Genomic DNA, 27,110 nt, shown 5'->3' on the forward strand with positions numbered 1-27,110 from the left:
GGACAGGTCAGTCAGCATAGATGCTGGTAGTTGTGCAAGTCCATTTTGTATTCCATCCCTCGGCCTTAGCTGGACTGGACAGCTAGATAGCTAAGTTTCGTTGACAATCACAGAAGGAGCTGCTATAACAGCTGCACTTTTGAAAATTAAAAGATGTCCTGCCTAAAATGTGGTCATTTCTGCTAACTCAAAGCATGCACTTCGTCAGCTATTGTGTGATCTGCCATCAAACCAAGTCTGTCTACAATCTCTAGAATTTTTTAGACGTAAAAATATCCAACTCCGGCTGGCGAACTGGGCGGAGGACATCGCGACTAGGCATGGCATGGACACCACAACTGCTTTTTTTTCAGGTTGCACAACTGCAACCTGGACGCCACAATGCTGCTTTTTAATTTGTTTTTACTTTTGGCCTTCTCATCAATAAAAGTTTTTCACCACCACCACCACTTAAAAACAAAGAATTGATGGTCAAATTTTAGAGGATACATTCCCACGATGGCTTTCCCGAAAATGAGAAACTTGATTCTATCACAAGTGCAGTGCTATCAAGCCCCAGAAAACTGAAACTACCTAAAAATTTGCCATCTAAAAAATTATGGCATCTATTGTTATTTTCAAAAGCTTTTGATGCCATCGAATGCACCCTGTACAATCAAGAGGCTAATCTGCTCAGAGGTCACACTACTTTTTCTAATCAGAATGAGTTCGGCATACACGCCAGCATGGTCATTTAAGACCGGAAGCTCACCTTTCCTGCTTTGTGCAGACTGCAGCAAGTTGGGCAATGCGGAGCATTTTATGTGGTCCTGCCGATGTTATACTGCAGAGCTAAATGTTCTACTTGATGCCATGAGGAGAATATTTCCCACAACTACGTACGTCTGGTGCTTCCAAAAGGCCACCACATCATCAAAAAAGAAATACTGCACCTTCCTTTGAATTTCTTCAAGAGAGTGGACCTTCAGACACGTAGTGACAAATTATTTACCTTGAAAGAGGCGCTACAGGCCAAGCGGTTTCCAGACTCCAATTCCAGGCCTAACCCGTATGTTCCAGCATCATCACCACTGATTCTGCGAGGGCAAGCACTTAATGCGAGAAGGCCTTAATTTGCACTCTCTTCCCAGATGCCACGTGTTCGAGGCCTAGTGAGCTGCTGAGTTATGGCGGCACTGCAGAGTGAAATGGTAAAGGGAGCAGCAGCATGGAATGCCTGCTTGCGAAAGGTGGCTGTGTGACATCATGCTCCTTTCAGTTTCTTTGACACCATGCATGTTTAGTTAGCGAGTGAATGTTTACTGCAATTTATACTATCCATTAAACTACCAGCCTTACTTCGTGTACTATTCTAATACTACCCTGCGTGGTGATGCTCGACTCTGACGCATCCCTTGATGTTGTTTTCCTTGCATGGCTCTCGTGTCTTGTGTAATCTGGCTCCTCTGTGTAGCTTAGTGCTGGTGGCGGTCGGTCTGGTTGCAGCGCATTACGAGAGATGGCACGAGTGTTGTGCTGCTAACGCCACCTAACAGCGGGGTTAGTTCAGCACTACAGGCCGTAGGCTCTTCCTCTTTGGCTCAGGGTCGGCAAGTGTTGCGGACATTCTGCTTGTGCAGTAGTGCTCCATGCTTTTGCGAGACCGTCTCGCAAGGCCTCGTACGAATGGGCTATTGTTCGTATGACTGTACACGCGAACGACCAGGCGTTGGCATCCAGCATGGGGTGAACATATCCGCTTGCTATCCGGTCGCGGTGAGTAGGAGTTCCTCTATTTGTTGTGCGCCCATCAGCATGTTTTGTGGATAGCAACTCGGCTAGCAGGCATCAGTGTATAAAAGGTGCAATAAATGCCACTGCGACTGTTTGCACTAATGTGCTCTTGTTTCTTTGTCTCAAGAGCACGTCTGAGACTCCCACAGCTGCTGTCACTGCCAATGCTTTGCCTTATGGCCAAAGCTGAGAATCGTCTACGTTTTCTTTGTTTTGTACTGGTTGAATATCAAAGAAACTGTGAGAGGATCATGCTTCCCAAAAAAAGACAGGCTTTATCTGCTGGATTTCAAGGTTACAAATGTCATACTGTTAATCAAATTTGGCACATGGTGCTCTATTCAAGTGAACAAGAATTGTGACAGTGTAACCTGGTGAGGTTTGCTATCGCTGAGCAGGGCACATTCATTCTAACACCAGAAGTAGGGACATACGCATGAGGTGTGAAGTTTCTCTCTGCCTTCAAGATCACAACTACATTTTTTAGTTCCACAACCACTGAGATGCAGAATACCTAAATTGGTGGTACCATAATTTCTCCTAACTTCTGTTTAATCCTTACTCTGCTTTTCCTTTTATTTCTGCATGTTCATTTCTGTATTGCAAAAGCCCAATAAAGAGGTTCCATCAAAGCAGCTTAAATTTTTGGAATGCTATATATACAATTGTGTACATTTTACGGCAGATGCATTCAAAACTAGCCCTGTTTGTTCTACTTCGCTGAACCTTGTGCATTTGTTCTGGCGATGTGCCTATCTACAGCCCTCTACGACAAAGGAAGCAGCAATTATGCACCTAAACGAATAGAATGGTTGAGCCTGTGGCCATGCCGGCAGGGAAGTGCAAATAAGTTCTTTCTGTCACTTTTCTCGAAAGTCCAGCGACGTTTACAAATTTGTCAAATGTGTGAAATTAGCGCATTGTCACAATCGTGTGCAAAGCATGATAACAAACCTGCAGTAACACCCGCCACCGATCCTCATGAAATAACCTTCCACATGTGCTGTATCATAGATCTCGAGTGTGCTCTGCACAACACTCTACAAGAACAAATTTCACATTCAGCAGAAAGACTTCTAGAGGACATTGCTTCCAGGAACATACCAGATGCTGGCAAAAGCGACAAAGGTGAGGTTGACCTGATTAGCAGCTTTCTGCTCGCAAAGATGAAAGCAAGCTGCCAGATGAATTAGTGCCAAGACTACCTCCTTACGACAACGTACAGAGGAACTTCCAACTGAGAAAAAAATGATATCATCCTCTGTCTAATACGGAGTTCTGTGGCCTCACTGACAGCCAGATGAATAGTGTACTTCATATACTTACTTTGAAGGTACAGGCCCTAGACGAGTTTTGAGTACATCGTGGGGCAAACATACACACAGTCAAGAAATGCCTGATCATCAGCACATCTCAAGGAATAAGGAAGCTCCCTGTGGTATATGCATTCTACACAGTTGTGCGTGCTCTCATAAAAAATAAACCATGTCTGGGACCCCGTGAAACTATTCCAATATGTTTTGTTCCGAATCTTCCATTATCCCTCCCTGACAGGTCAGAATGACTTGAACACAACCCATATGGGCGGGGCCTAAGCCATTTTTTTTTTCTCAGCAACCGTCACATTTCCTCTTATTGGGTCACACGTGGGAGGTTCAGAGTGAAAAAAGAAAAAGGAAGTCTTGTAGAACATGGCAAACGGCATCTGAAAGGTATAAAAATTATGGTATTGGGACTACTGATGCCCTCAATGCCTGAAATGTCACAGAAGAGAGACAACGAAAAAAAATAAAGAATTATGAGGTTACAACAGGCAATGTCATCCAATGACAGTTTTATGAAATTACGTTGAAAATACTGATGATGGTCCACCAGTTTATGAGACGAGTACAAGCAGCTCCCCCCCATCCCCCAGCCAGGCATCTGGCTTTCCAGGGGTGCATTGCTTGGGAGAGGTTCATACAGATTGCTTTGCTTGTTGTGCAAGAAAAAAAAAATCACACAATTTTCAAAAGCAACAATCTTCAGGATCAAAGTCAATTCAAATTATGGAGCTAAACATCCTAATGCGACTGATGAACTCTGAGAAATGCAGTAGTAGGGGCCTGGCATTGTTTAACACGCACCTAAATCAAAGTACACAAGTGCTTTTGCACTATGACCCCACTAGAATGTGACCACGGGAAAAGGCCCTTCGTGGTCCTGGTCATTCATGCTCATTCAAGGTCATGCTTTGTGGGGATGCGCGACCCTCGCGCCTCCCCTGATGTTTTCCCGCATAGCGCATCCCCTGATATGCTGTTTTTCCCGCACGGCTCGCGTGGCCTGGCGCCCGCGGCGCTCGGAGTGGTACAAGCGCGGTGTGAGAGATGGCGCCACCGTCGCGGCGGGGTTACTCGGGCGCCGAAAGGGAAGGCGCTTGGTCTCTTGGGTTCGAGACAGCAAGCAGCACGGACGTGCCGTGCCGCGCGTGGAGCGACCCTCTTTCCCGGCGGGTCGGGCGCACGGCGTGGACGTCCCACGCGCGCGCGGCGACCCATGCTCCTGCGAGACCGCCTCGCGTGGCGGCCTTCGAGCGCGCCTCCGTTGGCGTGACCGAACACGCGAACGACCAGGCGTTGGGATCCAGCATGGGGCGAACATATTCGCTCGCTCGCGGTGAGTCGGACTTCTAGATTTGTCGCGCGCCCATCGGCATGTTTTGTGGATAGCCACTCGGCTAGCAGGCATTGATCCATGAAAGGTGCGATAAATGCCCTTGTGACTGTTTGCACTACTGTGTTGTCGTTCCTTTGTCCCAAGAGTACGGAAGAGAAACCCGTATCTCCCACAGCTTAGAAGGTAACACGACAATGTATCTGTTATCTGACACGACAGGTATAGTATCTGCTATCCAAACTTGTAATTGGCTTACTGGTCTTCTTCACTACAGTATTCTATCTAATGCATGATGCATCCTCAACCAGCATAGGTTATATGGCCTTATTCACCTCAACACACGCAAATACAAGAAGAGCCTCTCCTGACTTCATGTTTCATGCTGGTTTGCAAATGCAAATTTTAAACAATAAGGACAAAGCTTTGTACTAGTTCAGATGCTAAGGACCTTGCCTGCAGGAAAGGGTTGCTACCGTTGAGGAATGTAATCAGATAAGGGCCAGCCAAGCGCAACACTCGGTAAGTGGCCTTGTGGTCACCACAGGCCAGGTTGGTCAGGCACGCAAGGGCTTCCAGCTGGCACGAAGCCTCACAGCTGCGCAGGACCACTGACAGAAGTTGCTCCAAGGCACTGTTGGTCCTGGTTGACAGGAAAGTGCAGTAGTGACAGAAACATTACTAAATGTGCACACTGGTGTGACATTCAAAGAAATGTTAAACAGCTGTTGAACATCATCATTTATTAACACTTAAAAACACCTTACAAAGTATTACATAAGGGGGTACCAAAGACGTCAGTAAAACATCATGGTCCCCATTATATACGACAGTAATGAGAAAAGTAAACGCAGAGGAAAACAAGAAAAGGTTGAACAGTCTAACTTGGCGTAGATGGTTCAAACGCGCAAATGTAAACAACATATCAATACTGAAATTACCCAAGAAAAAATTAGTAATCACAAGGTGGTTATTTGACAGTGAGTTGAGAGCAATTTGTGTAAAAACAAGTTACCTTAATGAACACATCAAAAAGTCTACAGAAATGAACATACTAAACATACCGAACACACACATGAAAATAATGAATGTGCAAGAAGTTGATGCAACATAGACTGGGAACCACTATAGTAAAAATTTTTTTCTATCTTTGCACTGCACATGGTTTTCAATACAAAGTTACAAGAGATGAGAAGTCAGGAGAGAGATACTTTCAGACACCTTACTCCATTTAAATTCCTGCATGCACTTTCTAAGTGGCTTTCAGTGGCATCCCACCTACATCATAAAGTCAGCCAGTCACAAAATCAGCCAGTCACATGCTGTGGGCAAAAAGAACAGAGTAAAATTGGAAGAAAGGAAGTGTTGCATTGCACCTGCCGTGTTTGCCTTCCAGAATCAGGAGGGAATTCTCAAGCTGGTTTACTTTCACAAATCAATAAAATTAATTTAAAGAACTGTCAGTTTTGCTCAAATGGCGAAGCACTGGTTGCGATAGCAAGGTTTAGAGTTGCCCTTGAATTTCTTGAATGGTGTTCTGACTATAGACCCTTTTCATGGCACAGTTTGCTCAAGAGGAACGACATGGCGCTTTCAGCGGCGCACTGCACGTTGCCTCAACGAAAGTGTATGAATGCGAAACCATTACCGCTTCTGCCCTGTGACTAGGTGATCAGCTGTCGGAAATGCAACTGGGTGTTCCTAATGCATTGTATTCCATTCATGCTGCAAAATGTAGAATGATAGAGGGAAGATGTGTGCAGTAGTTGATTTCGAAAATAGTGACTGGCATATTAAGGAATGGGATGAATCTGTGTCACCAAGTCCACGGACCGCTGCTACATAAGAAGTGCCTGCATTGCTGGCACTTCACAATGCATGACTTTTCTCGAGGACAGAAGCTTTCACTCATCTGCCAGCTTTGTACCGCTGACCTCCAAAGAAAGAACTTCAACCCCGGGTCGTCAGCAGGAGTGAGTACCGCTTGTGTTGTGAGTACCGATACAGCGACAAAGGGAGTAGTGCCGCTCCCACCCAAGTACCCCAACTCACACACAAACTTGTGCCCACTCTATCGCCATCGTATCAAGAAATAGTGAATGGGCACATACTTGAATCAATGTGCTGAAAGCATGGGTGACAGCAACCGCACAGACAACATTAAAATGTTTGAAGCTGAATGTTTTGTGACGGTCCAGAAAGTAAGCGAGTGACTAGAAATAACACGACTTTGCTACAAGCTTTTACAAAGCACGGAACATCTATGCTTCACGCCTTGTGCGCAGCAAGAACAAATATATCGCAAACTGAGCACACCCACGAGCGATTAGACATAAAAACAATCAGATAGTGACCGCACCGAGGAACTTTACCGAATCAGAGACATGACAAGCCGCTGCTACATATTGTTAGCCAAACAAAGAACGAAGAGCAAAATACACCGATTTTGATTAAATTCACAAGCATAAAGTTTGGAATAAATTCTAGTCTCACTTCTCATACAAGCCCCGTATACGCTGCTCGTGCTGTTTGGACAAGGCATAACGAGCTCTGAAAGTGATTACATGTCCTTTGAAGCTGTGGCCAAAGCTTCGTGTCATCCACCCATTCACCATCTACGATATCCACCAGAACAGATGTTTGCTGAGCCACACCAGGCATCATGCACATCAATTGGAAACATGGAGGCAACAGAGGCAGCTGAGGCAAACAATGGATGCATTACCACATGATCAAACATGTCAACACCCACAGGATCACCATGAAAATGGTCTATATGTGGCAGGCCGACTAACGTGGGCGAAACATATGCGGGTGCACCAAAATTTCTTCCACCGTTAAAAAGCTTGAGCACACCGTGTAGGGCCCACAATGACATGGCACAGGCTGCCTGCAGAGAGCTGCACCAGTAAAATTACATCACTTTTAGGTTTGAGCACTGATATTGTTTTGCACTTTTAATATTTAATAGTTTGAGAAGATTTAAGATAGAAAGCATGGGCTGTGAATGTTATGTTTCCCGGCATTTTTTTGGGCTGCCATTCTCACAATTCTGAGGAATAACTTGGTCAAGAACGTAAGACCTGGTATGAGTAACTTTAGCGATTGAATAGTGTAGCGATATAACTCACATATACGGCATAAATAAGCATATAGCATACATATACCTAAATATATGGGCCCCGATGCAATGCCGATGGCGAAAATTCTCGTGGAGTATACACATAATTGCTATCACAATAATAATTACACATTGACACATGTGAAAATAGTCCTATCAAATGAACCCTGCAACATATCAACATGGTAAACGAAACCTATTTAGTTGCATATGTGCCTAATATAGTACTAGTCCAGTGCATACAGTGCATACATTACGAAGACAGCGAGCTGTTTTGCTTAACTTTCTGAAATCACTGCCGTTTTTCATTTATAGCTTCCTAAGCACTTATACACAATGACCACTGGCCAAATTTCTTTACACATGACTAAGCAATGCCTCAAGTGGAATTGAAAATAGAAAAGTTACACCACTGATGAAGCAGTAGCAATGCTTGGCTGTGGAGAACAATAAAATTCCCGATAGCCAAGACCAATGCTATGGCTGCCTAGATCATCCGTTTTTAATCAAACTCTATGAGAAAAATGATGGTGATGATAGGTGAAGAAATGCCACATTCTGCTCTTTGCAAGTGCGAAATGCTTCATTATACCAAGGCCTCTAAGATTATGCAGTGCGATGGAGGATCACGCGGCCAAATTTCGAAGTCATAGAAAGCTTGGAGCACCATTTCTGAGAAGCAAGATGGATGTCTCTACATGGGGTCACGGTGGCACATCTTTGAATGCCATTCGGAAGCAGTGCATAGATGAAGCGATTTCTAGCAGTGATCTGCCTGGCTAATACTGCCTGTAGAAACAACAACACCATTACAACTAGGTGGAATGACAAAAAGTCGGGAAAGGATGTGAGCATGTAGCCGCAACTGTGCTTGATTATTAATAATGCCGCTCGTACAACATGCATTAAAACTGTTTTGTTGGAAAATACTAGTCAAGAAATGCCTTTTAATCCCATAAACATGTAATACCTTTCATGAAAGAGAGCGATGTTAGGCTAAGCTGCATTGGTAAATGATGCTTCTGCGGTAGCAAAACTGCCACTTTTATCATATAAGCCAGAAAAGACGCAAAAAATGAAATACATGTAGTGCTACTGCCTCGAATTTCCCACATCAGCTTGTTGTGATTTTATGGACTCTGACTGCACCAGCTAAGCTCTAGGTAACGTTTTATGGGTGAAGAATGACTAAATTGCATTCTGAAGGGACAGAACACTCAGCCTTGTAGGTTTTGAGAACTTTTCACATATAAAAATGGCTTAGATAGGGGAAAATATGTTGAAATCTAGATTTCACACTGACATCACGGTTTCAGCACTAAATTCAAAAAAAAGAAAGTCTAGGCCTCCATTTCTCAAGTACAAATAACTAAGCTTCTTCCACTAAAGAATGAAAACAGGATATTAAAAGAATACTTTGCAGTTCTAACCTGACTTAATGATGCTCTACAGTGTCCTTTTATGTAAGCCTGGCGGGTATTCTGCAAGTGTCCACCTAATGGACATGTCCATTTTGTCTGCTGCTAAAGTTCTGATAGGCTGCGAGCACCTGTCTTCTTCTGACGTGTAGCGCAGTCAATCAGAACTTCAGCGGCAGAAAAAATGAACATGTCCACTCAATGTACACACACAAACACACGCACACACACACACACACACACACACAAAGCAGATTGGTGCACGACTTTGCCTGCCGCATTAAACTTTTGCCGATTGACCATTCTTCAAATCAGGAACACAAAAATTCTTCCTTTTCTTTATTTGCATAAAGAAATCCGACATAATAAGGTAGAAAATAAACCACAGAAATGCTTTATTAGTAAGTAACATGTTGATCTTCCTTATCAATATTTCCAAGGGGCCTAATTGCAAGAATATCGACCCTCTCGAGTTCCTTCACGAAATGGGGTAGAAAATATGTACTCTGGTAACAAGAGGCCCAGCAGGAGGCTAAAATCGTATATGTGGTGGAAGTGATGTTGGTCATGTTTTTATGCGCTGTGGAACATGCCGACAGGGCACACACGAGCAGAAAATGAAAAGTTGAAGGAAAATCTGTGGCTCCACTGCAACTCTCTGATGACAAACTCACTTCTTTTTTTTAATCCTGCAAAGCCGAAACACTATTCCACATCAAATAAAATTAAAACAACTTGTTCACCTCAATTTGTGGTCATGGAGAGCACATTTGTACTAAAACAAAACTGATTTGGTCTGTGAAGTTAATTCTGATTATGGGGCCCGCTGTAGTGGGGTACTTGGGATTAATTTTGAAACCGGGGGATTTTTTAACACGCACCTAAATCTAAGTACACAATCATTTTTGCATTTAGCTCGCATTGAAATGTGGCCACTGCCACCAGAATCAAACCCGCAACCTTGAGCTCTGCAGAGGAGTGACAGAAGAATGGTTTTTGAGTAATGGATCAGTTTAGTAATTAATTAATTGGTGTCTTACTGAGACATGCAGGGTGTTTCACGTAACTTGAACCAAGGTTTTCAAAGAAATGTGGTTAACCACAGCGAATGAAAGCAACGACACATGGTTTGCCATCATGTGGTACTTCTTAGAGTATCTTTATATTCCACTTATACCCGTGTCACACGGGCGTTTGGAAGGCCTTCCAACCGATAGTCAGTTGACTCAAAGGTCAAGTTCGAGCTGCTACACGGGCAGTTTCGAAGGCCGCCGAGTCAATAGTCTATCGAGTCAACGGAGCACCCTACAACTCTATCGAAATCTCGATGGCCTTTGAGCCACGGAAGCGGAAACAGCGCGAACATGCCCTCTCGTTCACGGTGTGCTCGTGCTCACGGTTAGGAAGAACTAATCAAACCAAATCCTCTAAATACACTATACATGAGTGTTATTCATTATTCAATAAAGTATTTTTGCCACTTGACATGTGCGAACACACACCGAAACGGCAGCCGCATTGAGCGGCGCAAACGTTGCCGCAGTTTGGCTACTCAACAACTTAAAAACTAAACATATATGTATGGCAATGTATAAACAAATTTTTTAATGTATTTATAAACAAGCAGAAAATAAATTATAGTGCTTTTAAATGGTTTTAATGTTGTTTAACTTTTCGTGACGTGAAAACGAAAATAAAGATCCGCAGCGCCACACAATTTTGCGAGAAACGCCTGAACCACTCAACGGCCTTTCAAAAGTGCCGTGTAGCAGCGCGACAACTCCTTTGAGTCGATAGAGTTGTGGCGTTTCAAAGGCCGTTGACTGGAAGGCCTTCCAGATGTGCCCGTGTGACACAGGTATTAAACTCAGATAGATTATGCAGAATTTTTAATATTCACTTTAGTGCCAAGTGCATTGTTACGTTGTAGAGGAGATTCACAAACAACTGATCCAATTTTTTAGGGCAATGTACAGTCTTGGTAAAAAAACCTGAACCCTCTGTGAACGGCCGGGGAGCGGCTGCGCTCCGCTATCATGCCGCCGCCGCCGCTGCTCGCTTGCGCCGAGGATAAAGAGGGCGAGGGAAGCAAGTCTCTTACTCTCAAGCATCGTTTGATAACAGCACTCATGAAAAACTAGTGCGTCATTCGTTCTGCCAGCTGCGAGGGCGACTGTGGTACAGCGCTTGGTGCGAGTAAATGCGCTTGCTTGGGCAAAACTGCCCGGCTTCCATGCAGTGCATTATACTATAGAAATGGTCCTGATCATCAAAATTACCTATTACAATTTTACCCTACCCATTCAAAGCCGAGAGCCTTCGCATTATGCTTTTAGTAAACATTTTGAATGTGTTTCAGAGTGCAATGAAAACAAAAGATAAAATATAAACTGACATCTCTCAGTGCTGTCTAGCGTTGTTCCAGGTTTTATTGTAATATGCGGGCAATTCAATTATCGTTCGTTAAGAAAAGACCAGAAGCAGTAATTTCGACTAGAAAGGCTCTCTTCGGAAAGGGCCTGTAACCTTCGGAAAGGGCCTGTAACCACTGTTACAATATTTCAAATACGTTCACTGCACTTCTCCACTAAGGAACGACCACACGAGTGCGTTTGGCATTGAAATTCTTTAATTAAACGCATAGTGAAATTATGGAAACTTTTCGGGACTTGAAGAAATTTGCCCTGCCTGAGTAGCTGATTGAGTTAGACCCATTCCCTCGGCATTTTGGAAAATGCGCACTACCTCGCTTTTTTTTTATATCTTCATGCACAATGCCTCATTGTCGTTAGGGCCCACTTTCATGCACACATGAGGTCAGTGTGAGTTCATCCAGTTTGCACTGGGCATCATGCGTTTCAAACGCGTAAAGTAGACCAGGGCCACGAGATTATAGGATTCTCGCATAGTGCCATTCTCATCACACTGGCGGTGTTGTCGCTGTCACTGGTTCACTGGAAGAAGTATTGTGGATATAGTTTACTGAGGTATCATTTGTCTCTACGAGAAAGGGCTTCACAGGCAGTTAAAGAAAAAAGGGTTATACATAGCGTCCTTTCAACCAGAAACCTTGGTTAGTTTACAGTCAAACACATGGGCAAGCTGTAACTATTTGGGACAATCCCAGACCCAGTCACAATCAATGCCTTGAAGGCATGCTCCCTCTGTGATTTCGTCGAGGGACGCAGGTGCCACCCTGAAGCTTATGCTTTCTTGATTAATTTGCTACTTGTGACTTTCATGATTACAAATACGAGATGCCATTGTGGCACATTATTAAATATATCATTCAGCTGCTGAAGACAGATCTTAGCTACAATACTCGCAAAGTGCCCGTGCTCGAGCATGCGCAGGACTATTCATAGCATTGTTCCTTTAATTTGGTACTGAGAAATATTAGCTGATGACTACGATACTCGGAATTGCAAAATTTGAGCGTATTGCGTTTGACAGCGGTCGCCAGAGACCCCCGCCCGCTCATCTAGCATACGCTACAAAAAGCATGCTAGCGGGTCGGGTGGCTTCCGCTTCGCCACCGTCACGCTCACCACACTAGCAGCTCTAGTTTTTCACGAGCGCTGTTATCAAACGACGCTTGAGAGTAAGAGACATGCTTCTCTTGCCCTCTTTCATTATTCTCGGCCGTTCACAGCGGGTGCAAGTTCTTTGACCAAGTCTGTACATGCTGCGTGGCAACTTTCTTTCGGTGTTTAAAGAAAGCCAGCGAGACGTAAAATAAAACCATGTGGCTGCACTCATGCGCTATCGTATTGCTGCGTGTTCAACTGTGCTTCGAGCGAAAGAAACGTGAGTGCGGACCGTGGTAAAGTGAGAGTTCGGGGCTCAAGGCATCAGGTTTCAGTACGTCAGCATCTTTGACGGTGGCACACGAAAAGGAAGCACCGTCGTCCCGGTCAAAGGATAGGCTCGAAGCACGGTTGAGAGCGCTGCAATACGACAGCGCACGAGTGCAGTTACGTGGTTTTATTTCATATTTCATGAGCTTTCATTACACGCAGACAAAAAAAAAAAAAAAAAAAATCACCGTGTAGCATGTATGTTCCCACAAAAAATTGAATTGGTCATATCTGAACCACCTCTGCAAAGTAACGAAATCCAGTTGGCCCAAAGTGAATTTTGAACGATGGATCTGAGTTGTTGAACTAATATCAAGCAGAATATTATATATATATACATACTGAGAAGCCCTACATGACGGCAAACCATATGTTGTTAGTTTCACTCAGCTGTGGTTAACCACTTTTTTGAAATCTTTGGTTCAAGTTACGAGAAACACCCTTATACGCAAATGAAACTACACGTCAGTGTGTCAAGAACACTACGATGAGTTTTGCAGTGTTTCCCACGCTAAAATCTGAGTTTTGAGCTAACAAACTCAGCATGTAAAAATGATATATTCATCATTGTGGGCTAATTGGCAGAAGTGATACTGCCAGGTATAATAATAGAAAAATAGGTCCCAGAGTTCAAAACTTTCAAGGGGTTTCCAGCACGGAGAGACGAAAAAATATTGTAAAGAGTTCATGGCAAAAGAGTTGAGCACGTAACACAGGCACAGCCTACATCACTTGCCCAGTCAACTCAAGAAAAGGAGTAACGCCTTCATTCGGCGACCCATCGGCCTCGTGCACGCTAAATTGTCCCCAAGTCTATCAAAGACTGTATTACACAGCTGTTGGCTTTCCTGTACAGCTCGTAATGACTTTAGCGGACTCGTATTCCTCGTGCGACAGCACAGCAACGTAGGGCCCTGTGGGGTGATTTACCTGAGAAACTTACTGACGTATTCGTCGCCCGAAGCCAGCGAGTTCTTCAGCTTCCTAAAATAGTGCGTGTTGTTCCTTTCTGCTTTCAAATGCTTCAGCATTGCTTCAAACTGCGAAGACGGAGAAACATGAAAGGTGCTTGTAGCCTACAAATATGCCAGATCAACCAACGTACCTCTTCGATTGGTACGGGTTCGAACTCTTTCGTAGAAGGCACTGACGCACCTCGCCTGTCGTCCACAAGTTTTTTTCGACGCTCTTTCTGTTCAGCTGCAAGTAAAAGCAAAGGCTTGATGAAACTGGGTGCTATGGTTTTAGTGGGCTTTGAAACCAACATTACAAAGAGATAATTCTAGTAATGTTAAAAACGCACCGCACTGCTGACTCCTCAAAGTTTGCCTTATCTCGTCGACCATGGTGCCCGTGTATGATCCAAGGCTAGCCAAAACCCTACCTCAGCTTCCTGAATATTTAGGAAGCAGTGCTCTATGAATAGATTATTCAACCTGCGCCGTTATGTTGCAAACCCGCTTTCCTCATGAGCAGACGGCGTCTACCATGGGAGCCGCCATTTTTTAAAGCTGCGGCACGTTGTTGACTTTGGCTGACTTCTAAAGTATTTTGCAATCCAAAATTTGTTTATACTTTGTTTAAAAAATTCTACAATGAGCTAAAGTAAAGCAATATCGACGTAAATATGTATTAATACTAACAGTTATTTAGAATATTATGCATTTAATATCATGCGTTCAGTTAACGCGCCGAGCTTGAGCAGGCAGACGTGACAGTTGCTTTGTCTTGACTTGCCCGGCAAATTTGTTTCACACGACAGCACCTGACACGACATCATTCGTGTTGGACAAAAATTCGCATTCTTGCTGGCTGCAATGGTAAGGTTTATTATTGGGATAGTGCAGCGCTCATTAAAATTCTCGTGATTTCTATTATTATTGTTTAGGTGTGTGATTTTCTGTTTTGTAGTGACGCACTCTGAAACCTAAACTGTTTTCGGCGCTGTTTTCGATGTTATAACACATTGTTAGTGTTTTTTATTGTTTTTACAGTCCAAGAGAAAAGGTGTGAGTGCTGAAGAAAAGCGACAGCGGATGCTGCAAGTCTTCTATGAAAAAGTGAGCGTATTCATCACGCACGTTCAGTTTGAGTTAATCACAAGAAGTACGTACATGTACTATTCCTAACTTTGTTTTGTCTTTTAGAAACATGGTATTCAGTTGCTTATTTATTTGTCGATAGCAGCTGTCTGAAATTTAATTGACTCATCACTGTCTCTTGCACGAGAACATTTACATATTTCGGCGGCCACATTTCGATCGCGAACTGGAAAAGAACGCTCATGTACTAGATTTATAATGCGTGTCGAACCCCAGGTAGTCAAATTTAATACGAAGCCCCCCGCTATAACGTTTCTCAAAGCTGCAATTTCACAGCTAACCTTAGCTTTTGCTTAAAGCCTTGGAAAGCGTAGCTTCTGGGCCGGCGTTCTCCGTTGCATTTTCCGTTTTTTCATTTTTGTTTTGCAGAAAGATGTGTTTCAACTGAAAGACCTCGAGAAGATTGGTCCCAAAGAAAAGGGCGTCATAGCGCAGGCAGTTAAAGATGTTGTTCAGTCTTTAGTGGATGACGGCCTGGTGGACTCTGAAAAGATCGGCACATCAGTTTACTTCTGGTCGTTCCCAAGCAAAGCTGTCAGTACGGTGAGTCTTGTTAATCTAGACTAAACTGTGACATTGTGCTGTAGAGACCGTGAGGTATATACTTAAGTCATTCTACTAAAGTGTATCTGTCTACATCTCACGTGCCCTGCCTAAGCCAATGTAAGTAAGTTCAATCTCACAGTAACTGTGGTCGCATTATTGTACATCAAGCAACTGTCAGTGATTATATAGTGTAATCAACATTTTGATGATGGGTTTTATTTTTGCAGTTTCAAGCATTTCGATAAGAATGTACTCGTATAGTGATTGCATGATGTACAGTTATCAGCGATTCAAACGCGATACTCGGAGTGCATGGCTGCCGGTTTGCTCTGGGGACACCAATGTGATGCGTTCCAGTATAAGATGAATGCGAGAGCCTCTGTGACATATTTTGACTGTATTTGGCTCCCCAGTGATAACTCCATGCTTATGACATTTTCATTCGCTGAGTGCTTTATGTAAGCAACACTTTGGTGAGCCTTGGCTTTAGTCTTTTGATAATAATGCATTTGTCTGGCCTCTTTCACAGCATGAAAATAAAAAGCTTAAACTTGGGGAAATTGCCAGTATTTACAGCAGAGCACTACTCTTGATGGCATGTTGTATGGGGGATGATAGAAGGTGTGAAAAAGTAATCTACTTTGCATAACATTGCTTGCACTTAAGGCTACACAAGTTCAACATTAATGGCATTAGTTGGAAATAAATAAATAGGTGTAACACAGGTTTCCTTGCTATTTACTTCCCACATTTACTTTGGTCACAATGAGCTTTTTTCTGAAATTCATGTTTCATGTAGAGACCTAATTTCTGGCTCACCTTTTCTAACTTGTTTAATTATAGATATAAGCGAGACCTGGCATATTGGGTAAGCAAATTGAATAAGGCCACGCCACAGTTACTCCTGTCACTTGGGTGTTCAGATGTTTGCAACCTGACTGGAGCAAATTAATGTGCATGAAGAACCTCAGTAGGATGGGACCACCTCCCTGCCTCCATCACTGCCATCTATAACACCAAGAAATTCAAGACAGCCACTGATAATCGTATCTACCTGCCATGGTTGCTTAGTGGCTTGGGTGTTGCGCTGCTAAGCACAAGGTCACGGAATCAAATCCCGGCCATGGTGGCTGCATTTCGATGGGGGCAAAATGCAAAAACACCCCATACTTAGATTTAGGTGCATGTTAAAGAACCCCAGGTGGTCAGAATTAATCCGGAGTCGCTTACTGCGGCGTGCCTAATAAAAAGGTTGAAGTTTTGGCATGTAAAACCCCAAGATTTTATTTTTTTATCATCATATCTGTTCTTTTGCCTCCTCTCTCAAAAGCCTTTGTGCAATGGAGAGTGTGAAAGCAAGTAAATAAACTGTGGCTTACAGCAGCAAAATGCACATTTTCTTTCTAGAGAAAACGTAAATTAGATGAGCTGAAGACAAAAGTGGACGATGTACAGAAGAAGCTCAAGTTTGTGGAGAATCAGCTGGCGAAGGCTCAAGTGGGAAGGGAAGATTCGGTGAGTGGCAACTTCCAATGTGACTTCCTATGCTGTTAATGAGATAATAGCCGCTGGTAGTTAAAGGGGCACTAGAGAGAAGCGTAGAGTTAAGCTGTAATAATGAATTGCACTTCTGCAATGGTAAAGCAGCCACTCTTTCTCCAGGAGGAGGTCTGGTAACCCTGGAAATACATAAACGTGAGAGAATGGTGGTGATGCCATCTTGAAGTTCCCGCACCAGCTTGTCAGGCCATCATTGGTTTTTGACAGTCTACTCAGACCTAGCTAATTGCTTTCTGGTAAAAAAGGTACCTGAACTACAGTGCATTCTAACGGGCGTAAAGACTACGCAGCATGGTGCAAAAACCTTTTGGCAAAGAAATGGCTTAAAATTTATGAGAAGATATTTCGAATTCCGTGACATCAGACTGATCACTGCTGGTTGCTGGGCTGGTTTGTCCTTGCATATTGCAGGGGAAAAGACATGAAACCATGCAAAAAAACTAAACTGGATCGGAAAGATGCTCTTTGCTGTCCCGTCGTTTCTTCACATGGTCTTGTGTCTTTTCCACCATCATCAAACTGATGTGCTAGAGCTATGGTTTATTCTTAAATTGAAGAAAGGGGAAGTTTGGCCTTCATTTTTTAAAATAATTATCAAATGCAAATGAAGCTGTTACTATACTTTACCAGTTTAACCTGATTTAGCGTTCCTCTTTAGTGTCCCTTTAACAGTTATTGATCACCTGCCGTGGTTGCTCAGTGGCTATGGTGTTGGGCTGCTGAGCGCAAGGTCACGGGATCGAAACCCGGCCACCGCAGCTCCATTTCGATGGGGGCGAAATGCGAAAACACCCGTGTACTTAGATTTAGGTGCACGTTAAAGGACCCCAGATGGTTGAAATTTCCTCCACTACGGTGTGCCTCATAATCAGAAAGTGGTTTTGGCATGTAAAACCCTACAATTAAATTAATTAAGTTATTGATGCAGTCTTTGTTATGTGAGGTTTCTCATGCATCAAGGGAGCTCTTAAGGAGAAATGAAAGAAGATCACCAATGTATTTAATTTTTATTGCCTTAGGTTCTTATGTTGTTTTCACTTCCGCTTCCTTATTTCACAACACTTCATAATACTGATTAGATGTATTGCAGACCTAGTTGAGATACTGGCTGACTTGGTGGCAGCATGCATGCAAGAATGACACTTGCCTATTTCCTTTAAATCTCATTGTTAAATATAATTAACTCATATGCATGTGTACTGCATTGTTAGATGTTAATACATATAGGTGGATTAATTAAAAACTAATAAATCTTGTACAATACACCATGTGGCTATAATTGGATGTCCAACCACTAGGTGCAGCGCAGGCAAATCAAATTGAAGTGCGTGCTTTCAGTATCCAGCTACTAGCGACCACTTAAAATGTTGAATGAACAAACAAAATATGTCCATCTGAAGTGTGCTCAGATTGTTTACGTGTTAAGGGTCTGTGAATCAAATTGGTCTATGGCAGGTCTGAATAATGGGCGTATTCTTTAGAAAACATCTGCACAGGGGCTGCGCTCTAGGTTGCTCACTTCTGTGGAGGTACTTTCATGTGACATGGCATTCGGCATGATGTCTCACCGACTGACAGCCATTCAGGCTTAGCCAATTAGTGTTCACTAAAAGTGATATCCTCAAAAGCCGTTGACCTAGAATACGACCTCTAAATAGTACCTCAAGATATCTAGGACAGGCACCTAAACTTATGACCACAAGCTGTCGCGAGAATAACTTCATCGCAATTGCAGTCTAGCCACTACTACCTTGCCCCCCCCCCCCCTAAAAAAGTGCAACCATTCTGTTTCATTTTTCCTTTTGTGCTTCGTCAGCGGTCTGATCATGCTCCACTTAGGTTAAGTTAGGATTGGGAGGTTGAGAGTGATGAATGAGTGGTGATTGAGTGAATGCGATCCTTACATTATACCGGCCCTACTCTTAGTTCACATCATCAGGCTGTCTCTTTGGTCTAGCGAGTGACACATGGAATATCAATGCAGTCTGAGCGAGAGGAGCTAATTTCCAAACTGAGCGACTTGGAGCGGAGCCGTGATGAGGTTTCAGCTGAGCTGGAGAAGCACAAAGACTGCGACCCCGAGGTTCTGGAGGAGGTCAAGAAGCAGACAGTCGTAGCCAAGGAGGCAACCAACCGATGGACAGGTCAGTCACCTTTTTTTGGAACAGTGGCTTTGGCATTGTGTGGTTGATTATACAAATTGGCGCATTTGGTTTCCAGCAGTGGCACCTGTATTTCAGTGAGGGTGGAACATGCAAGTACTCATGTGCTCAGATTTGGTGGATGTACACCTGCCAACTCTCCTGAACTTCTTTTGCAAAATATTATACGAATTCGGGCTTGTTTTATGATTTGACGAATGTTGTCATGTTTTACGAAAAATAGATTATGCTTGCTAAAATGTTGAGGGATGGGGCTGCACATAATAGGAAAAAGATGCATAGAAGTGATTGCGATAGAACCTGTGTTACCCTTTTTGTAGCAGCACAAGATACCGTATACCAGGGGCATACTTGCTTCGAGCAAGTATATTGATTCGAATTTCCGAAGCAGGCGAAATCGGCAGCAGCAAAGTCGCCAAAGAAGTCACTGTGATCAAAAACGATGACTTGCTTGTCAACCTCTGCAGTTCCTAGTTCACTGCTGCTTCTACGCTGCATTGAAAGGTAAACATTGTTAATAAAATATGTACATACTATGTATCCCACAAGAGGTGTATGCCCAAGTTAAATTTTACATGCCCTTTCCCCTAGTCATAAATGCAGATTTTGTACGGATTTTTTATGTTAACAAGGTGGCAGGTATACGGATGAAAAAGGTTAGGTTAGGAGTAGACTTTCTAGTTGGTTCAAATATATGGTGCGAGGTAAAGTGACACGTTCCACATTACCTAAAGCCGCACATCTAGCAAGAGCAGAGGCTTTATGAGCGCGAAAAATTATGTAAGCTTTAAGATGAGATTGGCACTACCACCGTGCAAAAATGGTACCTACTCCCATTATGTAGAATGTTCGATTTCACATCATCATCAGACTAATTTATGTCCATTGCAACACGAAGGCCTCCCCTGGCGAATCTCAAGTTACCCTTGTCTTGCGTTAGTGGCTTGAGCTGATGCCAGCAGGTTTGCTAATTTCATCACACAACCTGGTTCTTGCCATCTGTGACGACATTTCACTTCCCATGGCACCCATTCTGAAACACTAGTAGACATGCAGTTATCTGCTCTATGCATTACATGGCCTGCACAACTCCTTTCTTTCTCTTCACCTCTGCTAGAATACCGGCTACTCCCATTTGCTCTGTAATCCACACCTTAAAAGTCACTGCAAAGAGACATTAACTGCGCCTGGTATGAGGGGATGGTCTTCGAGGAGCATTGTCCGAAGAGTAATCACTGTGGAGCCAAGAAAGAGCTTTGAGACGAGGCCTGGGGCCATATTCTGTAAGTGTCCACCTAGTGAGCTGTCCATTTTGGCTGCTGCTGAAGTGCTGATTGGCTGGGGTGCAAGCCAGAACGAGGCAAACATTTCCAGCCAGTTTCCTTCTTGCTTGTACTACTTCAGCCAATCAACATTGGTGGAAATTGACAGTCCACTAGGTCAACACACAACAAAATACCCTCCCCCCCTCGGTTCATAATTACAGGGGCTAATTGCCAGTATTTTCTTTTGTGACCTGCAGTTTCTGTGGTCCATTTGCTGTTCTCACTCACAAGTTCACCGTCAAAAACTCGCTCTAAACACAGGTGTGAGATAGTGCGTTAGTGAGTATTTAAGGGTCTGAATGGACGTGACTGTGAATGAATGGGTGTAAGTGCCTGCAAGTTTGAGTGAACGTGACTATGACCATGAGTGGGTGCTTGTAAGTGTGAACTATTTTTGAACCATTATATGAACAGGACCGCTAGTGAGTGTTGGAGAGTACAAGTGGGCACAAGTAGCAGTAAGCATGAGTACACGTAAGTGCGATTGAGTAAATAGCCTGTAAAAATATTGGTGAGTGAGTATCCACTTATTCTACCAATCTACGCTGCAGTCCGAGTCAGTAGGTTTTGAAATCATTCGGAAACACATAAATCAATTTCAGCTAACCTTCGTGCACTTTGTTCCATAGGGCAGCAGTGAATGCCTAGTGCTTTGACTGATACATTGTTATGTTGTGTTTCAAATTACACAGAAGTTAGCTTATTAACTGTTGTTTGAATGTTTCACAATGCCCATTGCTACGGTGGAAGGTTGATTTTTGCATTCGATTGACTAGCTACAGCTGTAATTAATGCTCAGTAATTATTGTACGGCGGAAAAATACGAGGATGCATAGAGGCTAAAAACACGTCAGCTCATTCCGTTTTGAAATCGTGTGGATTGCCGAGTTATGGCTGACGCGCGTCGGAAGCTTCTCCCCTAGGAGGCTGAGACACCGTGGGCCGAGACAAAACTACTTCCGTAATGCCGATACATCCCCCGAGACGAGGAACTTGGCCATCTCTCCGCGATATGACGTACGCACGCGCGATTCTGCTCCCATAATAGTCGTCCAGTGCCCTGCAAGATGCGTGGATAGCTCAAGCGCGCCGGAAACTGTGCCGCTCGTAGGCTGAATAAACAATTTCCGTAAGACGACATATTTCCCGCGGCACAAGGAATTCCGCTATCTCGCCTCGATGCGACATATGCACGTGCGAGCTTTTAGCGCATTTTTGTGAGCTCTTAGAAGAAAGGTATGAAAACGGGAGATGTAAATACTTGAAGGTCACATAGAGCTGAACCAGTTACAAGCGTAATCGCAATTTAAAGCCGACAAAGTTATAACCCGGCAGAGTGAGATGAGATCGTCGTGTTCGCACGCCTCCTCTGGGGCGGGTTTCCAAGTGTGATATGCATGTCAGGTACTCATAAGCATTTCATTGTATATTTGCAGATAACATCTTTTCAATCAAGTCCTGGGTAAAGAACAAGTTTTTCATCGAGGAGACGGTGCTCAACAAGCAGTTCGGCATCCCGGAAGAACTGGACTACGTTTAAGTTTCAGTAAACATCGCCTCGATCTGTGCATACGGAACCAATATTTCACAGAATTTCGTCAGCTGCGCTTCGCGTGGCTGTGAACTTTCTCCCCTCTCTGCAACAGCTGTTGTTGCGTCAGCCGTGACCTGACACGTAAATGAAAATAAAGGTTGTTTGTTGATGTTTTGTTGTCTGCCTGCCTAAGTGTTACTGCTATCAAGGACGCAAACACGTATTCATGGATGCAGAATGTTGTGTCGATGGCATGCGGTGCGACTTGAAGCAACGGTCGCAGTCAACTTGCATCAGCAGAATTCAGTAACTGCGCGGCACTCGCCGATCTCTGAAGCGCGGAAAAAACAAAAACAAGCCGCGACTTTCCGCAGCTTCATGACATCACTCGCTAGCGAGCCAATCGGAGGGCGTGCTAGAAGTCGCGGCCCGTCCAATCCGGCAACGCCACGATCCCTTCGCCGCTTTGCTGGCAGTCCGGTTCTCGTCGACGCTGCGGAATGGTGTCGTAGGGCGTTCACGACTTTTGGCGTAGTTTCGGCTATGCAGCGATCGGCTCTGTGTCGTACCTACTCGAAGTGATGCCTCTCTGACGTGTTCGACGTGCTTGCGTCCCACAACCTCGTACCCCGCATCAACATGGGTGTTCCCAAGAGAATCGTGATCACGGCAGTTCGCGACCGTTCTTTGGAGAAAGCAGCTACCACAATCATCGCACCTCGAGATTGGCACGTCAAGTCCGAGATGGAAGTCGCGGAGCCCGTCGTCACCGCTGCGCCCGTGAGGAAAAGGCAGCGGCTCGACCACTTGACGCGGGAGGAAAAGATCATGAGAAGGTGAGTGGCGATCTTTCGTTGCTGTGGGAATGGTGATCGCTTGCGACCGCGCCGGGAATGTTCCGCCCCATTACGACAAACATGTTTGCTTCCGTTTCGTTTGAGGGTAAGCTCTTCTTTTCCCGAACGGCGTATGTAACAATCGTGCTACCGGCATTCCATTCGCTTCCATCAGCCGTCTAGTGTGCCCCTTCAATCTCACTTTCGCGAACCTGTTCGCCTATGTTTCCTCGATCGATGTATTTTGATCGGTGTAATATGCTGTCCCTGTTCTACTTGCGGATTTCTGCGTCGTATCCACAAGCCCGCGCCGCGAACTGAGTATGCGTTAAACCGCCTACTAATCGCTTGCTGTGTCGGCGCCGACCTCGGAGTCGCCACGTCGACGGGATATGGAGAGAGCCGCGTAGGCAGGGGTCGTGGCTTGATCTGTGACGTCAAGCGGCGTTTGTTGTGTGACCACCGTAACCATGGCGACAGCGCCGGCGGCTGTTGCATCAGCCAGTGTGTCTGCGCTTTAAAGACGGATTGTGTTCCGCGAAAGGCTGCGTGATTTGTCCCTCACGCCACGGCTTGAGGGTTGGTTGCGGGTATAGTGCACTAGAAGTATTCTAGTTCACTGTAGTTGCGGGCTACTTGACATTCGCGAGATTGCGAAACCGCTGTGCCTCGGGTCTTTGACCTTCGTAATAAGATAGCGCGCTGCAAGCTTAGCTACGCGGCACGCTTAAATGGACATCGTTGCATCAAGTTCATCGCTTGAATAAAATCAACACAGCTGACTCCCAGGGAATTTTTCATAGTAGCTTGCCATCAGTAGTTCACTTGTATATTGATGGTTTAACACCGCAGACATCCGAGATTACGAGTAGCCCGCCGTAGTTCCTTAATGGGTATGGTGTTGGGCTTGTAAGCACGACGTCGCGGGATCGAATCTCGGCCACGGCGGCCGCATTTCGATGGGGGCGAAAACACCCTTGTGCTTAGATTTCGGTGCACGTTAAAGAACCCCAGGCGTGCCGCATAATCAGATCATGGTGTTGCCACTTAAAGTCCCACATTGTTTTTTTTTTTCTTTTTTAGATTACGAGTATCCGGTGTGTGCGGTTCGAAAAGCGTTGCGAGATGTTGCATTCGGTGCCATCACTTAATGTCATAATTATTTAACGCAGCTAATCGCGTATCTTAAACACCGCGCAGCAGTGTGAACACACTCTTTTGGCTAGTCTGTTCGTAACAGCATTTTGGACATTAGGTACACGTGAAATTTCACCCTGACTTCTGGTTTCCTTTTTTGTTATGGTGGATATCAGAAGGGATGCTTGAATGCTCAACGATGCAAATTTGGCCGCTCCCAGGAAACTGAAGAACCGTGTGGCAGCGCAGAGTGCCCGCGACAGAAAAAAAGCAAGGATGGATGAACTCGAGGACCAGGTCACGCAACTGCAGGCAGACGTAAGTGAATTTTTTTTTCTTCTTTTCAGCGTACATTCCACATCAGTAGATTTGCTTTGCACTTACTGTCACGTTTTAGGGATTGTGAGTGCTCATATGACCCCGTGTGAATTACGTTAAGCTTAGTGAAGGTGAGCAGGCCGAGGGTTAAGATGTGTGCATTTGGTTGTGCTGCAGCACTACAACGGTTTTCCAGTTAATCTACATGTCGAAGTTTGTGCAGCTGGGTTACTGTCTGATTGCGCGGTTCGTAAATGTTGAGCAACCAATCCTTCAGTTCACTTGGAATGGGTTTCTTCCCATGGACAGCAAATAGCAGCACCACTTTGTATTTCACGTGCCACTTTTCAGTATGCTGTTGTAATAGGCCTATATTTAGAATCCGTGTACAGCTACATAATGCACCAAATTCTCACTGCATTAAGCTTTACAAAGGTCATAGTGAAATTAACACTTATTGCACCACTTGATATAGAGGGTGCCAGTTCATATTTGGTAGTGAATACCCTTGTAGAAACTGATGTCGTTTTTCTTTTTTTTTTTTTTTTCTACATCAGAGGATAGCCCTGATGGAGGAGAACCGCCTCCTGCGTCAAAGGCTGGAAGAATGCCAGAGGGAGAACAAGCGACTTGTTGAAAGGCTCGAGGCAAAGCCTGCCAACCAACTTCCTGCAGCCATTTCCACACCCACCACCACCACTTCATCTGAAGCTCCACCAGTTATCAAAGTCGAGGTGAGTAGACAGATAGGCCTGGTACTGTAGCATTGTTGGAGCGTGATCTCTTAGACATGGTATGGTTGTCTGTATGCTGTGGCATTGTCGTGTATGCTTTTTAGCTACATTGCTAGAGCTGCGCAAGGGACATGGCTTTCTCACAGCAGGTAGATGCACTTTTGCTGCCTGTCATTACAGTACACCTGCTAATGCAGTGGCATTCAATGGCATGCTTCTGTGCACCGATTGAATGCACAAAAGATGCAGATGCATGATGTCTGTATTATGTGCACTGTGTTAGCTTGCTCACATTCAGTATTGTGATGGGTAGATGGTACAAGATACTACAGGTTGTATCTTTGTAGTCATTGCCTGCTATGGCACATAGGGATGGAATGAACTGATGCCACTGCTTAAAAGTCTATTTATTTTTAGGGGAGTCGGTAACAGTTACTGTTTCTTACGGAATTGCCAAGATGCAAAATCCAGTTGACTTAGAGCGTGTTTTTTCTGTTCATTGAAATTATGCCGTAACAGGGAGCCCTTTGGCTTCCTAATAAAATTGAATGGTGCAGACAGGTTGAATAAGGTGAACTTCGGTTGACATCTGTTTAGTGCTGTTTTGAAAGGCAACTAAAAACATGTTAATCTCACCTAGAGTAGTAGGTTGCACTTCTGCTATAGCAGTTCTCAGCCTCACTAAACAGACTCTAAGCTGGAAAACATTGGACTATACTTGCACAAAGGGGATGCAATTATGGGAAAATATTGTGAAGTTTGCAGCATCACACTAACGCACGTCATTGGTGTTTTCACTTGTACGTAAAACTTTTTCTGTTAAGTAAATCATGTAGTGATTTGAAAGAACCTACCAGTCCAAATTGCCAAAATATTTCTTTAGTCTCTCTTCAAGCCTACACTAGAGTTGTCATTGTCGTTTCCTAAAAGTGGCAATGAGCTTCGACAAAGTCCTGCTTCGTCATAAGATAGTGTGGTCAGCACATCAGAGCTTCCTTGAGTTTATGTGGCCTGGCATGATTTTCTGAGGTGGCTCTTCAAGCTGCCCAATCTTAGATTAGTTTCTGTGTAGTGTCTTGCTCAATTTATATTATGTTAGGGACAGGAGGAAGCAGTTCAATCTTCAGCTGCCTTTCCTATCAGAGTTATACAATATATTCTTTATATTGGCAGGGACTGTGGTAGCTGCATTGAAGCAATGCTAGTAACTCATTAAGAACTTATATAGCAGCAGCATCGGCTATGATGTGTGCAGTTTCTTTTAACTTGCTTGGTGTTGCCTAATTTTGCTCTTTTGTTCTTTCCTTCCAACCTGTTGTGGTCAACACAGCCGTGTTCATCACCAGAGACCAGAGCAAGCAGCGGTTCCGTTGAGTATGCATCGCTCATCAGTGGACCTCTGCAGCAGGACCAGGTTCCGCTGCGGGCTCTTGCTCTCTGGATGATGCAATTCGGCTTCTGGCAGCTGATGACGAGTGCGATGACCTCTTCGCCCTGCTCCAAGAGTGCAGCCAGAACCTGCTTGAAGGAGGCATGCCCCTCACAGAGGACATCCCTTCTCTGCCTGTTCCTGCTGCTGCTGCTCCAACGGCGGCAGCAACAACAACAAAGCCCAGGCAATCGCCTGGTCGAAAACGGAGCGCCTCCTCACGTATGGTGGGGGCCTCACCAGAAGAGCTGGACTCCATCAAAGAACTGATCCACTTCGACCATGTCTACTACAAACAGGAAGATGGCAGTAGCGCAGGCACAGCTGATGTTGCCATGGAAGATGCCTCAACAACTGTAGTAGCAGTGACAGCGTTGGCTGCCCCTTCCCACACCCCAGTCTCGGTGATGGCCCCAGTGTCCCCCGCGTCAGTCATTGAGGTTGAAGACACCGTGGTTGTCATCGACGACTGCCCTTCCCCGGTTCCTGGAAGCCCCAATTCGGTCCCCCTCAATCTGGATTTCGCTTGTGACGAGAGCAGTGACGCGCAGGGATCTGGCCTTCCGCAAGAGGCTTTGTCATTGTCGCCACAAATGTTCAAGA

At 44.5% G+C, this 27,110-nt stretch overlaps 3 protein-coding genes across 4 annotated transcripts in view; 2 read left to right on the plus strand and 1 right to left on the minus strand.

Moving 5' to 3' along the window:
* LOC126525144 (uncharacterized) overlaps positions 1–14,343 on the minus strand; it is a 76,302-nt gene extending 61,959 nt beyond the window's left edge. Inside the window, exons 1-4 of one of the 2 annotated variants that reach the window (XM_050173197.3) lie at positions 14,128–14,343; positions 13,930–14,024; positions 13,755–13,864; positions 4,885–5,071 (exon numbers count right to left, since the gene is read on the minus strand). In XM_050173197.3, coding sequence (XP_050029154.2) covers positions 4,885–5,071; positions 13,755–13,864; positions 13,930–14,024; positions 14,128–14,170 — 435 coding nt within the window. In that variant the 5' untranslated portion in view covers positions 14,171–14,343. The remainder of the gene's footprint in view (positions 1–4,884; positions 5,072–13,754; positions 13,865–13,929; positions 14,025–14,127) is intronic. The other variant, XM_055067562.2, reaches the window with a different exon arrangement.
* Positions 14,344–14,521: 178 nt separating this feature from the next.
* On the plus strand, positions 14,522–22,224 carry LOC126525147 (meiotic nuclear division protein 1 homolog). The gene is made up of 6 exons (XM_055067563.2): positions 14,522–14,644; positions 14,819–14,884; positions 15,296–15,469; positions 16,880–16,987; positions 19,017–19,176; positions 21,956–22,224. The coding sequence occupies exons 1-6, from the start codon at positions 14,642–14,644 to the stop codon at positions 22,057–22,059; spliced, it is 615 nt and encodes a 204-aa protein (XP_054923538.2). The 5' UTR covers positions 14,522–14,641; the 3' UTR covers positions 22,060–22,224.
* A 283-nt stretch (positions 22,225–22,507) lies between these two features.
* On the plus strand, positions 22,508–26,863 carry LOC126525146 (X-box-binding protein 1-like). The gene is made up of 4 exons (XM_050173198.3): positions 22,508–22,889; positions 24,248–24,344; positions 24,902–25,078; positions 26,409–26,863. The coding sequence occupies exons 1-4, from the start codon at positions 22,693–22,695 to the stop codon at positions 26,775–26,777; spliced, it is 840 nt and encodes a 279-aa protein (XP_050029155.2). The 5' UTR covers positions 22,508–22,692; the 3' UTR covers positions 26,778–26,863.
* The last annotated feature ends 247 nt before the right edge of the window (positions 26,864–27,110 follow it).

Source organism: Dermacentor andersoni, chromosome 3 (assembly GCF_023375885.2).
Source record: "Dermacentor andersoni chromosome 3, qqDerAnde1_hic_scaffold, whole genome shotgun sequence".
NCBI classification, from domain to species: Eukaryota; Metazoa; Arthropoda; class Arachnida; order Ixodida; family Ixodidae; genus Dermacentor; species Dermacentor andersoni.

Bases quoted from the DNA above. Each gene is read 5' to 3' on its own strand.
- LOC126525147 (XM_055067563.2), top strand. The intron at 15,470-16,879 runs GTGAGTCTTGTT...TTTTCTTTCTAG, and splicing joins CAAGCAAAGCTGTCAGTACG to AGAAAACGTAAATTAGATGA. The intron at 16,988-19,016 runs GTGAGTGGCAAC...ATATCAATGCAG, and splicing joins AAGTGGGAAGGGAAGATTCG to TCTGAGCGAGAGGAGCTAAT.
- LOC126525146 (XM_050173198.3), top strand. From the start codon at position 22,693: ATGGGTGTTCCCAAGAGAATCGTGATCACGGCAGTTCGCGACCGTTCT. The intron at 22,890-24,247 runs GTGAGTGGCGAT...GGCCGCTCCCAG, and splicing joins GAGGAAAAGATCATGAGAAG to GAAACTGAAGAACCGTGTGG. The intron at 24,345-24,901 runs GTAAGTGAATTT...TTTCTACATCAG, and splicing joins TCACGCAACTGCAGGCAGAC to AGGATAGCCCTGATGGAGGA.